This window comes from Capsella rubella, unplaced genomic scaffold (genome assembly GCF_000375325.1).
Source record: "Capsella rubella cultivar Monte Gargano unplaced genomic scaffold, Caprub1_0 scaffold_5, whole genome shotgun sequence".
Classification (NCBI taxonomy): domain Eukaryota; kingdom Viridiplantae; phylum Streptophyta; class Magnoliopsida; order Brassicales; family Brassicaceae; genus Capsella; species Capsella rubella.
This window is the reverse complement of record NW_006238919.1, coordinates 514,068-530,736: the sequence shown is the minus strand read 5'-3', so window position 1 is coordinate 530,736 and position 16,669 is coordinate 514,068. Positions and strand designations below refer to the sequence as shown.

The following is a 16,669-nucleotide window of genomic DNA, read 5'->3' as shown; positions in this document are numbered from 1 at the left end:
AATTTGTGTTAGCGTTACATAGAAAAGTAACATTAACGCTTCCTAAATTTGTCGCTACTGAAAGAAAAAAGTATATTCACGACAAAATACAATCTTTCAACCATGAAAGTAATGTTGTTCTTGACCAATTCGTAGAATGCATGACACTTTTAAGTTTCTGGCTTCTCTCTAGTATTAAAATATCTTCCCAAATTGATATATAACTCATATGTGACCGACGTGGAAATATAACGTATTGACTCTGGAGTCTGGACATTATAAGTGCGCATGTATATTACCTAATCAGTGTGCTAAGAGTAAGAAGAGGTCGACGATGCATGCCAACAAACAAACAATTAGGTCGATATATTATACCTTTCCTCTTTGGAGTATATCATGTAATATGGCAAATCTAGATTTTGTTGCCCAAGCTTTTTTATTCGGAAACTAAAGAATATCTTGTAGGTCTATTTTTCCATTCATTATCATTATTTATCAACTTGCAAAAAAAAAAAAAAAATTGTAGTTGAGAAGAGAGATGCAATGCAATGCAAAGGTGTCAACGTCCGTGCTTTGACTTTTCTATGTCTCTTGTCCTCATCTTTAAGCTGACCTAACCGGTCACTCCCTTCTTCTCCGGTCATCTTTTAATTTTATTCAATTATATATTAACCCATAGGAAGCTTTTTATTTATATAAAACTAACAACTTGCTAAATATATAAAAGCCATAAACTTCAAATAAAAAACACCATTTTATAAAATTTTAATTAGTTACTTTCAGTACGTTATTTGAACACAAACGCTAACATTTTGACTATATTTTTTTTTTGTGAATAGCAACGTTTTGTTTTTGCATTATTATTTCAACGTTCGATCGTTTTCATAATTCATTAATCGTTCCAAATTTTCCTCTGTCTAATCTATCCGTTGAAGGCCAAATGCTAGACAAACTTATTATTCAAAGTACATATTTAGCCAAAAATAAAATAAAAAATAGACCTTTCCTAAGTCAAAAACTATGGATTTGGACTTCATATTTTTCTTTTCTAAACGCACTCAATTATAATTGAGAAAACACGCAAATGTTATTTCTATAACGGTTCTTTAACAAAATTTCCTTAAACGGGCAAATATAAACACAAGTATATTAAAACTTCAAAAAAAGTTGATTAGTGTTTTCATTGACCGTCATTAAGAAAACAAAATATTTTCATTCACAAGCTTCTTCGTCTTCTTCTTCTTCTTCCTTTATTTAAAGAAAGACTTTATTTTTTACTGTTTCTCTAATTAACAGAGAAAAAAGACCAAACACAACTCTTCCACTTTATCTCTCTCTCTCTAGAGTTTTGCCTGCATTTAAACACCCACTACTTGCTGTAGCGTGTTGAAGTCAAAAGTCGCCATTTTTTTCTCTTTCTTCTCTCTTCTCTCTCTCTTGCTTCATCTTCATTGATGATGATCATCTAAAATGGAAAGAATCATATACACCCATCTCTTATTCTCTCAGATTTCTCAAGGGTTCTTGTTAATAAAATCTTAATTCTTCTCAAAGTTTCTTCCTTTTTTTAATAAATATATTTCTTCTTCTTCCTCTATTTTTGAAATGCGTGTTCATCGTTTGTGTGTGATCGTCATCTTCCTCACAGAGCTACTATGCTTCTTCTGTTCATCGAAATCTCAGACCACCTTCACGTGTCATCAACGTGACCTCGATGCCTTACGTGGCTTCATAGCCAATATTGAACCAAAGCCAGATGGCTGGATCAATCCTTCTTCTACAGATTGCTGTAATTGGACCGGAGTCACCTGCAATTTAACCTCTACCAATCCAGACAACATCAGAAGGGTTACTAAACTGGAGCTCGGGAACAGAAAGCTGTCGGGGAAGTTGTCTGAATCTCTCGGGAAGCTTGATGAGATTAGGGTTCTTAATCTCTCCGTGAACTTCATCAACGACTCGATCCCTGTTTCGATTTTTAGCTTGGCGAATCTAGAAACTCTTGATTTGAGCTCTAATGATCTCTCCGGCGAAATCCCAACAAGTATAAATCTCCCAGCTCTGCAAAGTCTTAATCTTTCTTCCAATGGATTCACTGGTTCGCTTCCGTCACATATCTGCCACAACTCTACTCAAATCAGGGTTGTGAAACTTGCGGTGAACTACTTCGCCGGAGATTTCACTCCCGGGTTTGGTAAATGCTTTTCCCTCGAGCATCTCTGTCTTGGTATGAACAATCTTACTGGTAACATCCCTGAGGATTTGTTTCATCTCCAAAGTTTGAATCTTTTAGGGATTCAAGAGAATCGTCTCTCTGGACCGTTGAGTCCTAATATTGGTAATCTCTCTGGTCTCGTTCGTCTTGATGTTTCTTGGAATTTGTTTTCCGGTGAAATCCCTGATGTGTTCCATCGAATGCTTAAGTTGAAGTTTTTCTTAGGTCAGACCAATAAATTCAGTGGAGGAGTTCCTAAATCGTTGGCGAATTCACCTACTTTGAATCTGCTTAACCTGAGGAACAACTCGTTAACAGGTCCTCTGCTTTTGAACTGCACAGCGATGACTGCTTTGAACTCTCTTGATTTGGGTACTAATAGATTCAATGGGTCGTTACCTGAGAATCTTCCGGGTTGCAAGAAGTTAAAGAACGTTAACCTCGCGCGGAACCTCTTCCATGGACAAGTGCCAGAGAGTTTCAAGAACTTCCAGAGCTTATCTTACTTCTCGTTATCGAATTCGAGTTTTGTTAATATCTCTTCTGCGCTTAGGATACTTCAGAATTGCAAGAACTTGACTACTTTGGTTCTTACAATGAACTTTCATGGAGAGGCTTTGCCTGACGATTCAAGTCTTCATTTTGAGAAGCTTAAGGTATTAGTTGTGGCGAATTGCAGGCTTACTGGTTCAATGCCTGGATGGTTAAGCTCGAGCAATGATCTTCAGTTGTTGGATCTTTCTTGGAACCATTTAACTGGAGCTATCCCGAGCTGGATTGGTGATTTCAAAGATCTTTTCTACTTGGATTTATCTAACAACTCGTTTACTGGAGAGATCCCTAAGAGCTTGACTACGTTGCCGAGTCTTACAAGCCGGAATGTCTCATTCGATGAACCGTCTCCAGATTTCCCGTTTTTCATGAAAAGGAACGAGAGCGCGAGGGCGTTACAATACAATCAGATTGTCGGGTTTCCGCCAACGATTGAGCTCGGTCATAACAAGCTCTCTGGACATATATGGGAGGAGTTTGGTAATCTGAAGAAGCTTCATGTGTTTGATCTCAAGTGGAATGACTTATCAGGATCGATTCCTAGTTCGCTTTCGGGTATGACGAGCTTGGAATCTCTTGATCTGTCTAATAACCGTCTTTCAGGCTCCATCCCTGTTTCTCTGCAAAGACTCTCGTTTCTTTCTAAATTCAGCGTTGCTAATAACAATCTCTCGGGAGTAATCCCTTCCGGTGGTCAGTTTCCGACGTTTCCAAACTCGAGCTTCGAGAGTAATGCTCTGTGCGGGGAGCACAGGCTCCCCTGTTCCGAAGGTACAATGGCTGGTGGTTCTGAAAGAACATTGAAACGGTCAAGAAGAAGCAAAGGAGCTGAAATTGGAATGGCTATTGGGATCGCGCTTGGTTCGGTTTTCCTTCTTACTCTTCTCTTGTTGATTGTGTTGCGTGCTCGTAGACGGTCAGGAGAAGTTGATCCGGAAATAGAAGAGTCAGAGAGCATGAATCGCAAAGAACTCGGAGAGATTGGATCGAAGCTTGTGGTTTTGTTTCAGAACAATGATAAAGAGCTCTCTTATGATGATCTTTTGGACTCAACAAACAGTTTTGATCAAGCTAACATCATTGGATGCGGCGGGTTTGGTATGGTTTACAAAGCAACTTTACCGGACGGAAAGAAAGTCGCGATCAAGAAGTTATCCGGAGATTGCGGTCAAATCGAAAGAGAATTCGAAGCAGAGGTTCAAACACTCTCAAGAGCACAGCATCCAAACCTTGTTCTTCTCCGAGGATTCTGTTTCTACAGAAATGACAGGCTTTTGATCTATTCGTATATGGAAAATGGAAGCTTGGACTATTGGCTACACGAGCGAAACGACGGTCCAGCTTTATTGAATTGGAGAACTCGGCTTAGAATCGCTCAAGGCGCTGCGAAAGGGTTACTTTACTTGCATGAAGCTTGTGATCCTCATATCTTACACCGCGATATTAAATCAAGTAATATTCTTCTAGATGAGAATTTCACCTCTCATTTGGCGGATTTCGGACTCGCAAGACTGATGAGTCCTTACGAGACACATGTAAGTACGGATTTAGTTGGGACTTTAGGCTACATTCCTCCAGAATACGGGCAAGCCTCGGTTGCAACTTACAAAGGTGATATATACAGTTTCGGAGTCGTGCTTCTCGAGCTTCTAACGGATAAAAGACCAGTGGATATGTGTAAACCGAAAGGAAGTAGGGATCTGATCTCGTGGGTTGTTAAGATGAAGTATGAGAATCGAGCAAGCGAGGTTTTCGATCCATTGATTTACCGTAAAGAGAACGAGAAAGAGATGCTTCGGGTTCTCGAGATTGCTTGCCTATGTTTAAGCGAAAACCCGAAACAGAGACCAATGACTGAACAGTTAGTCACTTGGCTTGATGATGTCTAGAAGAAAAAACAATATTTCTGTAGATTTGTAATCTTCAATGACAAAACAGTGATACATTTTGTAGGGAGTGGTTTTCATACTTTTGGGATACAATGTAAATAGTTTCCAGAGAATAAATTTGTTTCATTTGTTAATCTCAAATTTATGATTCAGATTCAGACATGAATATACGAGACAGAACTGAACATACTGTCCGGGAAAACTGATTAAATATTTTGTAAAATTTTCAGAAATAATGAGTTCTTGAAGAAAGAAAACAATCTCAAGCATTTTAGATTTGCTTTATAGATTCTCTCTTGATTATGTTAGTACTTTTTAGAGATTTTTGGTTGCTTTTTAAAAGTTCTATTTAATAAAAAGATGTTATATTTTAAATTTGATAGCTAAAAACCTTTTGGCCAACTATAGTCAGTTCTTGTTAAGAATCCATTTTCCTTAAACTTAATTGTTATAGGTGTGAAATCTGAAAATATTGTTCAACTCATTGGACCAAAAACATTCAAAGACTTTGACTTTGTAAGGTCAAAATCTAACATTTGCTTCATTGGAAAAGTTTGAAGTTTAGCATATTCCAATTCTCTTTCAATCGATTTCCTCATTTCCCAATCCCCAACGACAAGGAATTGAAATATATTGAAGTACTATTCATATTATTATTATTTTCTTATAACTTTTTAAAGATTGAATCTAGATTTGATAGTCAAGAATCAAGCCAGCCAAAATAATACGAAACATTAATGAATTTAAAAAAAGAAAGATTAGAGGAAAAAATAATTAAAAGCATTAAGCATGTCCATCAATAGTTTGTGAGATACTCGATTTAGAACGATGGAGATGCTCTAAACTCATAATGCGTGCATGATATATCTATCACTGTCTTTTGTCAAAACGCATTCATAGTTAAAGCACTTTAAACATGATTCATTAAACTAAGTTCCAATTCATTTAATACTTTCTCATATGCAAGATATTTTTATGTCTCTAGCTAGTGGACTTAATCAATCCATGAGGGGAGTAATCTCAAATTTTTAAAAACAGAAAATAATTGATATATACATACCACAATCTCATCTGGAATAATATCTAGTGTGATTGATGAGTTTCCACTTTTCACCATAAACTATACACAACTATATATTAATTTCTAACTAAATTAAAAATCCATAGTAATAATATTGGACTCATTACGGGGTGAGAACTTAGAATCATGGTACAAAACCTTCTTGGAGAGAAACTTTAGGAAGAGAACAACGAGAGATTTAAACCTTTAAAAGTCCTATCTACATCCTCCATGCATACTCATAAGGAAACATTGTTATATGGTACCCTTAGTTTAAGATGGGCATACAAGAATAGATATTACCTAGAAAAAATTAATCAGTTTACCATGCTAACTATTCCAAGATGCGAAATGCAAATGTCGATTAAGAATAATGAACTAAAAATCTAAAATGCAACAACTATGTACATGTAAGTACATTTTTTTTACAAAAATCTAACACAAAGCTAAAAAATACAGAAAATATTATTTTTCAACAAAACTAACATTGAAATATTCATTGCAATCTAACTAAATACACCAATGATAAAATAGAGTTCTAAGTTTTACCGACTCTAATAAGACTAATTAAGAGACACTAATTAAGAGACCAAAAGATAGACACTACTGCAATAACATTATTATTTCAATCATTTATACTATAAAAAAAGAATATCAAGGCAAAGAGTATAAGTGATAAAATCTAACATGTATGGTGTAAAATTTGGGAATGCCACTTCACATGTTTGAACCGGTCACCAAAGATTCAAAGCAAAATACTTCACTCATGATTTAAGTAAAAAAAAAAAACGAGCATAATCTGTAGGAGCCTCATCTACTTTCATGATAAATTCGTCAATGAGACTCTTACATGATGCCTTTCATCAAAAGTTATATTGTATCATATATAAGTTTGGAGACCTTATGTTAGAGAATCGAGAGACCTTATACACATTTGATTCAATCAAGTTCAAAGTTCCATCGATTTTGTAAGACTAAGAGACCAATGGATATATAATACTAGTGCAATCACAGAGATATTCCAATCACTTATTGGGTACAAGTAATAAAATCTAATACATCAAATTCATCAATCATCAGTGTATAATCCAAGATTCAGAACATAACAAACCCATTCAAGATTCAAGTAAAATATATACTACCATAGAGAAGTCTCAGATACGTTCAAAATAAGAAGACTCGTCCATACATCTCTTTCATAAAACAAAAGACCTTGATTATGATATTTTCAATTAGTGAATAGTGAAGACTCAAGCCAAGGGTACAAATATAGAATCTAAACACAGTAATCACTAGTTGATAATGCATACTTCCAAAATGTGGTTTCACATGCTTAGAAATGAAACATCAAGGGTTTAGAGCATAACACAAAACCAATACATTCGAGATTCAATAATATCATTACCATGATGTGCATTACTATCACATAAATCTAAAACTATGAGTCTACAGGAGACCATAAGATGCATCTATTTCATATACATTCAAACACCAAACAGAGATAGATAATATAATATACAAAATTCTAAGATGCCATTCACATGTTTAAAACAATCAGCAAAGCTTTAGACTTTATACCATAACAAAATCAAGATTCAAGGAAACTACAATCATAATCTATAAAAATCACACCTATTGTCAAATATATATCTACAAGAGACTCCAAGATGCATATATAATATAGAATAAGAGACCTTATGATACGCAAGCATTGAAAAATAGAGAATAAAACACATAAAACACACAATAAGCTCATGTAGAAACGCAAGCACTTTTTATGATCTTGAAACTGAATATACCTAGTCTCTCGAATTGGAACATGTCCCTGAACACATCATCTTTAAGTGTTGATACAGCAAAAGCACCATAAACAACTACTTTGGAGTTCAGGTTAATGTCAGTGAGCCACTCATCATTGAGTTCAGCAGGGTTCAGTTATTATTAGATACAATTTAGCTTTATGGAACAATCTTTGTAACTAAAGAAATTTTTTGAGAACAATATGCATACCTAAGAGTCAGAGTTATTACCACTGCTCTCTAATATGATGATAAAGACGACTCACATGTATTATACTACCATCACTTCAACATAGAACAATGGAGAGCAAATAAAATGAAGATAATTAACATAATGCCAAACAGAGGATTACTCACATTTAAAGTCACACCCCTCTGCCTTAAACCTGCAAGTGTCAAAAAACGTGGATCATCACAACCACATCCACAGATTTGTTTGGCACGATGTAATCCAACTACATCAAAAGAAAAGAAAATTGATACCACAACCAACATGAATATCTGCATAAAATGCTTGAAGTTGTTCACATCTAAGTTAATACTATTTCAATGCTGTAAATAGCCAAAAGACCTAGAAAGGGCCATACCGAATGCAACAGTGCAGTCAGCATAATCATAGCTCGGTTAGATACAATATCTGTCACCAGCCTTAGGATGAGGGTTGATCTGCAAATCATATATATATATATACAATTCAGACAATAAGAGACAAGAGAGAGTCTATTTTCTTATATGTAATGTAACCAGAGATGATTTAAGTTTCACTTGCCTCTGTTCAATAGCCAATAAGGTCATGCATATTGAAATTTTCACTATGCATTTCTTGCTTTATTCTTGCCTTCCCCTGCTCAATCATTCCTTGACTCATTTCAACAAAAAGTTTTAGAGTTTTTTCAAATAGACATGTCCCTCCAGGGATGTTCATTTTCTTTTCTCTGTCCTTTTTTTTTATCTCCTCAGCATCTAAAAGTATAAAATAAGTTTTACGTGTGGAGTAAGTTGCACTGGTAGAGCTAAAATTGACAATTAACTGAAAAAGATACAGAAATCTATATCTATCAGAACGTTTAAATTAAGTTAACCTAAAGCATGACCTCTCAGAATCAATTCCAATGCCAAATCATACAGTTCTTGGAAACAAACTCTAGTGTATGTAATCTAGAAAAAGACAAATGGTAATGTTATATGAATTCAAAAACACACTAATTATAGTAATGCAGTTGCCACTTACCATTTCTTCGATGTGATCAATACACTCTTCCTTCTCTGCCTCACAAGAAGTAAAATTAAACTTTCACATGTAAGAAAATCAGATTATCACAGAAAACTCAGAAAAACATATACCTCGTCATAAGTTCAGCTACACTTATATAAATCTCCTTGGCATCAATGAGAATATCAACATCTTTGGAAGCACATATACCTGAAGCAAATTAAAATTAGTCAAAACTATGGCAGGTCTAGAACAGGCTTATATGTTTAGACTCCGATGAATAAAAATCCATCCATTAGAAACAGTATCTTCTCCATAATACAAATTGAGAACAGCCTAACATACCTCATCAACATAAGCAAGATCTTTGTCAAGTGATGGCTAGGCCAAGTCAACTGAGTAAATAAAAGTCAAAGTAACAAGAATCAGTCCCAAGGATGACAAAATTCTACAACTTTCGTTTCTACCAAATAAAAGCCAAAGTAACAAGAATCAGTCCCAAGGGATCATGTATAATTACTTTCTACCGAAGTCGATGCAAACACATCAATGTAAACGCAAGAATCTGAAGCTGGTAACTTAACTTCCTAGAATCCTTCACAGTCAAACTCAAAGTAGCCACCGTATTTGCCTGATAAGAAGAAACAAAAGCCAGATAAAAAAAAAAGAGCTGACAAATCAACGAGACTATCAACATCTTAGGAAGCACTTACCTGAGAAGCACTTACCTGAGCATTTAATTACAAATAATTACAAACAAGTTTGAAAAGCACACAAAAACAGAAAACGAAAAGGTTTGAAAAGCATCTACCTGTCAAGAAGTCTGCAACACTTGAAATCTACTCAAAGTCACATACCTGCAAAAATCAGAATTTGTTAGTTTTCATTTTACATGAATGTTATACTTACCTTGTTCCTGCATATTCTTTGTCAAATATCTTGGTCTTACAACTTTTTAGAGTCATTGAGCTCACCTACTTTAATATGCTGGTCGTTTGTACCATCCAACGAGGCAACAAGTCTCAAGTCTACACAGCCTGCATATTTTTTGTCAAATATCTTGGTCTTACAACTTTTTTAAGCTGTTGGTGTATTAGCTCTATTGTCTTGTCTTAATAGTTGGCTAGACTTCATTAAGCTGTTGGTGTATTAGCTCTAAGCTCATTGTCTTGTCTTAAAGACTTTTTTCCTTAATCCGTTGGTCGTTTTTTACCATCCAACACTGCTCTCCTTGCATGTATTAGCTCTAAGCTCATTGTCTTGTCTTAACGACTTTTTTAATCTTATGCCTCCTTTGTCTTACAACTTTTTTAAGCTGTTGGTTTATAGCTCTATTGTCTTGTCTTAATAGTTGGCTAGACTTCATTAAGTTGTTGGTGTATTAGCTCTAAGCTCATTGTCTTGTCTTAAAGACTTTTTTCCTTAAACCGTTGGTCGTTTTTTACCATCCAACACTGCTCTCCTTACATGTATTAGCTCTAAGCTCATTGTCTTGTCTTAAAGACTTTTTTAATCTTACGCTTCCTTTGTCTTACAACTTTTTTAAGCTGTTGGTTTATAGCTCTATTGTCTTGTCTTAATAGTTGGCTAGACTTCATTAAGCTGTTGGTGTATTTGCTCTAAGCTCATTGTCTTGTCTTAAAGACTTTTTTAATCTTATGCCTCCTTTGTCTTACAACTTTTTTAAGCTGTTGGTTTATAGCTCTATTGTCTTGTCTTAATAGTTGGCTAGACTTCATTAAGCTGTTGGTGTATTAGCTCTAAGCTCATTGTCTTGTCTTAATAGTTGGCTAGACTTCATTAAGCTGTTGGTGTATTAGCTCTATTGTCTTGTCTTAATAGTTGGCTAGACTTCATTAAGCTGTTGGTGTATTAGCTCTAAGCTCATTGTCTTGTCTTAAAGACTTTTTTCCTTAATCCGTTGGTCGTTTTTTACCATCCAACAACTGCTCTCCTTACATAATGCATGCACTATCCATCCAAAAAGATCCGATTCCCATTCTTTTATGTCTTTTGTCTTATATCTCATTCCAAGTCACTCCCAAAGCCGAGGGTACCAAACTCTTAGAACTCTTTGGTTCTTTTCTGCCTTCTGACTTATAAGCCATGGTATCATCCAACAAATCGAAACCACTTTTCCAACTCGCAACATGCATGCACTACCAATCCCATAGTTCACAACTGTTCACGGGACAACGGGACAATGTCCCCAAAAAAGAATCTTACATAACACTATTACATAAGTGTCTGCCTTTGATCTTTTTTGGGTTTTGAAAGAAAACAAAAACGAAACATCAAAACTTAAAAGATCCAAAACTAAGAATCCGCAGACCAAGAAATCAAAACCAAAAACGGATCTGGATTCTTATTTAAGATGCTGGTCAAGGAAAACAAAAACAAAACATAAAAACAAAAGGTAAGAGTAAGACAGAGTAATACATCAAAACTTAAAAGATCAAAACAAATACAAAAACATCAAAACTTAAAAATCCAAAACTAAGAATCCGCAGACCAAGAAATCAAAACCAAAAACGGATCTGGATTCTTATTTAAGATGCTGCTCAAGTAAAACAAAAACAAAACATAAAAACAAAAGGTAAGAGTAAGACAGAGTAATACATCAAAACGTTTTGAAAGAAAACAAAAACGAAACATCAAAACTTAAAAGATCCAAAACTAAGAATCCGCAGACCAAGAAATCAAAACCAAAAACGGATCTGGATTCTTATTTAAGATGCTGGTCAAGTAAAACAAAAACAAAACAAAAATAAAACACAAAAACAAAAGGTAGGAGTAAGACAGAGTAATACCTCGACAAAGCGGAGACAAGCTTCAACTGATGATACATCTGATGAGGAAACACGTAAAACATATGGTTGTCACGTAACCAACCTACACAATACATAAGAGAGAAAATGCGTAAACAGCTGAGAAGAAGCAAAGAGTAAAGACTTTACTGGTTTATACTTGAGATTTTAAAATTGATGGTTCATCAGCTTTTTGCAGCGCCCTTACCAACATTAGGAAAAGCCTGCCATAAGATCAACATAAAAGGAAAAACAATCAAGCACAAACGCAAGGTTATAAAATCATTTCAATGGTATACTCATAATGCATATGTACTCAGTTTAGCACCAAGGGAATCTAGTCTTAGCTAGGCATCAAAGCAGGACAAGAATGCAAGTGACTGTGACTGCAAGAATATGAGCACAATTTGTGATCTCATTCCTCAAATAGTGACAACACAGTTCTAGTGGTAATGACAGAAACTATGGTGATGTCAAATGTCAATCAAAAACCAACCAAAGACCAATCTTGTAGACAAGAAACAAAATCTACCTAAAACAGAAAGTAAATACAGAAACACGAAGAGGATCAAAGGAAGAAGAAACCAACCAATCACCACGAGGATGAAGAAGAAGGAGAAACCAAGCCGCCAATTAAAATAGCATCCTTTATGTACCAAAAAAAAACCCTAGATCTGTACACAACACAAGAACAATTAGAAAATTCAGAAACCCTAAAAAAGAAAACACGAAGAGGATGAACAGAGTAATCAAACTTACCAAATCACCACCACCACGAGGAGGAAGAAGAAACCAAGCCGCCGATTCAGATAGTACCCTAGAGATCAATACAAAACCTAGATAAGAACGGTTTCGCAAAATTTAAATAGATCGCGTAAAAATTGCGATACAGAGAAATTGAAATTGAAAAATACATATGGATTAGTTTAACATGAATCTCCTCTCACCAGTCGTCGAAGTGTTCTTCATTCAAAAACCCAGAAGAGCGAAAAAAAAAATATTAAAAGAAAAAGAAAGCGAAACTTTGTTTCTCTAACAACAGTGTTGTGAAATTATATATCGTTGCGTCTTGAGTGATGCGTTTGCTTAACGGCTATTATTAAACATAGATTGACCGTTGATGATTTGTCAGATACTTTAATCCGACGGTTCCGCTTTCTCCGCGATTAAAAAGTGAATTAGCAATATAAACAAACGCGGAAACAAAGGAAAGGAGCGTTTTCTCCTCAACGGTCATATGTGGTCTCTCGAGACAGATTAAATGGGTTTCATAATGTAAAGCCCAATAAGGTCCATTAGTTTCAAGTTTCAAAATTTAAAACTCTATTGTTTTTTTCTTTCCGCTGGCTTCGGTGAAGAGAAACGCTTTGGTAAATTTTTTCCGTGATTTATGTTTTCATGTCTAATAATATGTATTACGAATAATTCAACTCTTTCATCTTATCAAAATTGTCAATCATTTGCAAATTGCAACCCTAATAACTTTAAGAATAATAGATCCTAATATGAGGTTTTATTGCAAAAACATCAAGGTACGTCAATGTCACAGTCTCACTTCTCTAGTAGAGTAGGTTTCAGCACAAATCTGCACGATCCTTCCATGTATTACCTTTTTATATAACTTTTTTTTTACAGCATGACACCTTATGTAAAGGGAACAAAACCCAGTTTTCAAAATTTAAGCGAATTCATTCCCATCATCAACCAGACGACTTAATCAGCATTACATCTAATTTCATTTCGTATCTAATGCTTTCCTCTCTATTGAATACAGAAAAGCATAAAACAAAACGGTCTTATCTTTTCACCTGATCATATAGTTGTCCTCCTGTCTTTACATTTCAGCGAATCTGATGGTATTGTGTAATGCCTCGTTTTGGTGGTAGCTTTCTCAAGATGAAGAGGACCAGAGAAGACGGTAGTATCTCTACCAACTGTAATCAAGTACCAGGATCAGGTTACAAACAAGAAAAGAAGAAAGTGAAAAGAAATAAAGTTCCTGATCAGAGATTATATGGTTAAGCTAAGAGAGAGGGTTTGACGAAAGGAAATAGAAAAAGCTCAGAGAGAAGGTTACCAGGTAATATATGAAGTTGAGGATGGGATGTTCTAACACATCAAGGTTTGCACCCTCATCGAAAGCAGCAAAGCACATCTAAACCATATTAAATGATAAAAGCTTTGGTTAGATGTTAATTCCAAAACTGACTATAATGTATAATAGAGAAGATAATCCAACCAAGAAGACAAGGATTCATAGATATTAACAAAACGATGTGTTTGTGTGAGTCTTTACCATGATACATCTGATGAGGAAACACGTGAAACATATGGTTGTCACGTAACCAACCTACCATACATAAGAGAGAAACGGCGTAAACAGCTGAGAAGAAGCAAATAGTAAAGACTTGACTGGTTATATTTATGATTTTCTAGAATTGATGGTTTACCTCTTGCAGCTTTTTGCGGCGCCCTTTAGATTCTACTGGAAACCTTTGCAGCATTAGGAAAAGCCTGCCATAAGATCAACATAAAAGGACACAAAATCAAGCACTAATGCAAGGTTATAAAATCATTTTCAATGGTATATGCATATGTACTCGGTTTAGCACCAAGGGAATCTAGTCTAGCTAGGCATCAAAGCAGGACAAGAATGCAAGTGGCTGTGACTGCAAGCAATACGATAAGAGTTTGTGATCTCATTCCTAATTGGTGACAACACAGTTATAGTGGTAATGGCAGAAACTATGGTGATGTCAAATGTTGAACATATTTAAGTGGCAACAGATTTACCTTCCACCGTAAAGTAAAAATCCAAGGGCAGCGAACAATGAAACACCTACAATTATAAAATTTGCAAGAGATATGAGACATGTACTATGGATTATATAGCAAGAGTGTATCCATAGGATCGAAGCTAATACCTGCAAAGAACATCTTAGATAGAACTACCATAACTCGAACAGGCTTCCACCACAAAACCAACCAAAGACCAATCTGAAAGTAATAAATCCAATTTTGACCGATACAAAAAAGAAAACTTCAATTTTGAGTTTCACAAATTTCTTAAAGATGAGAAATGTATATACCTGAACTATATACACAACTGCATTAACTGTGAAGAAGCTTGGCCTCAGTCCATCAGTGGATACGGCACGTGCCTGTCAATTCAAAGAATGTTGACTAAACATCAAAACCAAATAGCCATAAATACAAGTATCCTTATAAATTAGAAATTACCTGATAGTAAATTTCTGCCCAGAAGAGAACCAGAAGAGCATAGGTGGTGAAGAAAGCAAGACTTGGAATATCAAGCAAGATATGTTGCAGAATCTACAAAGAGAACATTTGCAAATTTAGAAAAGTTGACAAAAAAACCAGTTCACAGGATATTGAAAGATCCTAAACCTCTGGATTTATGAATTGAACATTTCTCCTGAAGACAAACACCACAGCACGAACTACGAGATAGAAGAAGATGAGCCAAATCAATCAATCAATCAATAAGAACATACTCAAAATACAAAATCACAATTCGAAGGAACACCAACCTCCATTGACAACGAAATTAAGAAAGTGGAAGACCTTTTGCGTCGTCCATCCGTATTCTGGAACTCTCAATTGAATCCTCACAAGTTGAATCTTAAGCCAAATTCCGTTTTGAAGAATCAAAATCCCTAAAAAGCGACGATGATTTTTAAAAAAACCAGAAACGAAAGAGACGTACCACAGCAACGACGGAAACGATTCCGTATAGAACAGCGAGGACATGGAAGATACGATCCTGCCAAATCGGAGACTCGTTTACATCAGACCACCAATTCGAAGCTTCTTTGAGATTCAACGCTTCCACCACATCCGAAGAAGATGACATCATCATCGCCGCCGTCGACGACGCAAGACCGCCGATTCTCATCTAACAAACGATTCAGATTCCTTCTCGATCTTTCTTTTTTGAATAACACATATGACAAGTCTCGATTTGAATCACCTTTTTTTCCCGAAATAAAGAAACAGCAAAAATGGAAAAAAAACGGCCGACGTCGGAGACGAGGGAGATAGCCGGTAATAAATTAAGTGAGAACCGGTGATAGCCGGTAAAATCAATCGAGAGATTGAAGTTGTTGGTGAATGTTGACTGACACGCTGCTACACGTGGCACATGTGGATAAAGAGCAAAACACAAGCTGGCATGATAGATTTGAATTCAAAGATTTTTGCCTAATCAAGTGAAGAAGCAAAAGTAAATACTATGACTAAGAAAAGTTAAAGACAGTTATGGTAATTTATGTTTAATTGAACTTACCTTGATGAAAAAAGATGTTATTTTGTTCAGGATTGGTTCCAATACACATAATATCTAAACAATCATTATGGAATTTAATTTGTCACATGAATTTGTATTATATATATACTAATATATAAAAAACGATAAATAACTTAAAAGCCAAATCCTTCACTCAATTTTCATATATATGTTTCCACTTGTTATTCTAAACTCTAAAGGTTAGTCAGTATTAAAAAAGCCATTTTTGTGAAATTAAAATTAAATGTTAAACTAATAGTAATTATTATAAAACATATAAAGTAATATAGATTTATGATATAGAATGGACAATATTATCTGAAAAGTTTTTATTATATTTATTTTAATTATAAAACATATGACTTTTATTGGGTACAATTTTTATAATCCGAAGGGCATAAGTATATGTTTTGATACTAGTTTGCTAACATCTTCATATTCTTATGTGGTGGTGGAGGATGTTTTTTGTGTGGTGAAGGGTAAAAAAATGGAGGTATTATGCCTGGATATTGGTTTGCTGACATCTTCGCATTCGTATGTGACGGTGGTGGATGTTTTCCGTGAGTTGGAGGTAAAAATGGATGTGTCACGCCTGGATATTGGTTTGCTGACATCTTCTCATTTTCATGTGGTGGTGGATGTTTACCGTGCGTTGGAGGTAAAAATGGATGTGTCACACCTGGATATTGGTTTGCTGACATTCTTGCACTTATGTATGATATAGGATGAAATGATTCAGTTGAGAGAGTTGGGTATCTAGCCTCGACAAAGCCAAATGCAAGAAGAAACAGAACCACCACCATTTTCATTGGAGAGAGCTCCATAATCATTATCTTATTTTATTTTATT

At 35.2% G+C, this 16,669-nt stretch overlaps 2 protein-coding genes and 2 long non-coding RNA genes across 11 annotated transcripts; 1 reads left to right on the top strand and 3 right to left on the bottom strand.

Moving 5' to 3' along the window:
- Positions 1–1,368: 1,368 nt before the first annotated feature.
- LOC17885343 (phytosulfokine receptor 1) lies at positions 1,369–4,769 on the top strand. Its single transcript, XM_006292739.2, has one exon. It carries the CDS (start codon positions 1,585–1,587, stop codon positions 4,633–4,635), a length of 3,051 nt encoding a protein of 1,016 aa, XP_006292801.1. The 5' UTR covers positions 1,369–1,584; the 3' UTR covers positions 4,636–4,769.
- A 2,841-nt stretch (positions 4,770–7,610) lies between these two features.
- LOC111830413 lies at positions 7,611–8,162 on the bottom strand. The gene is made up of 2 exons (XR_002833792.1): positions 8,082–8,162; positions 7,611–7,949 (listed from the first exon to the last, which is right to left on the bottom strand). It is a non-coding gene; the product is annotated as an uncharacterized LOC111830413 (long non-coding RNA).
- Positions 8,163–8,268: 106 nt separating this feature from the next.
- LOC111830412 lies at positions 8,269–12,536 on the bottom strand. Of its 8 annotated transcripts, XR_002833790.1 has the most exons (12): positions 12,429–12,520; positions 12,274–12,331; positions 12,104–12,188; positions 11,723–11,738; positions 11,518–11,599; positions 9,682–10,888; positions 9,519–9,564; positions 9,228–9,338; positions 9,053–9,102; positions 8,839–8,917; positions 8,726–8,760; positions 8,464–8,652 (listed from the first exon to the last, which is right to left on the bottom strand). It is a non-coding gene; the product is annotated as an uncharacterized LOC111830412 (long non-coding RNA). The 8 variants fall into 8 exon arrangements; XR_002833786.1 differs by lacking the exon at positions 8,464–8,652 and adding an exon at positions 8,269–8,457 and having other exon boundaries at positions 8,726–8,917; XR_002833791.1 differs by lacking the exons at positions 8,464–8,652; positions 8,726–8,760 and adding an exon at positions 8,269–8,457.
- A 550-nt stretch (positions 12,537–13,086) lies between these two features.
- Positions 13,087–15,507, bottom strand: LOC17885919 (tobamovirus multiplication protein 3). The gene is made up of 11 exons (XM_006291507.2): positions 15,242–15,507; positions 15,066–15,156; positions 14,923–14,975; positions 14,755–14,847; positions 14,604–14,675; positions 14,439–14,511; positions 14,308–14,353; positions 13,965–14,028; positions 13,811–13,864; positions 13,592–13,669; positions 13,087–13,448 (listed from the first exon to the last, which is right to left on the bottom strand). The coding sequence occupies exons 1-11, from the start codon at positions 15,428–15,430 to the stop codon at positions 13,356–13,358; spliced, it is 906 nt and encodes a 301-aa protein (XP_006291569.1). The 5' UTR covers positions 15,431–15,507; the 3' UTR covers positions 13,087–13,355.
- Between the last annotated feature and the right edge of the window lie 1,162 nt (positions 15,508–16,669).

Excerpts from the sequence above, each read along its gene's own strand:
- LOC17885343 (XM_006292739.2), top strand. The coding sequence starts at position 1,585 with ATGCGTGTTCATCGTTTGTGTGTGATCGTCATCTTCCTCACAGAGCTA.
- LOC17885919 (XM_006291507.2), bottom strand. The coding sequence starts at position 15,430 with ATGAGAATCGGCGGTCTTGCGTCGTCGACGGCGGCGATGATGATGTCA. Across the intron at positions 14,848-14,922 it reads TTCAATTCATAAATCCAGAG|ATTCTGCAACATATCTTGCT; the intron begins GTTTAGGATCTT and ends TTCTCTTTGTAG. Across the intron at positions 14,354-14,438 it reads ATCTAAGATGTTCTTTGCAG|GTGTTTCATTGTTCGCTGCC; the intron begins GTATTAGCTTCG and ends TTATAATTGTAG.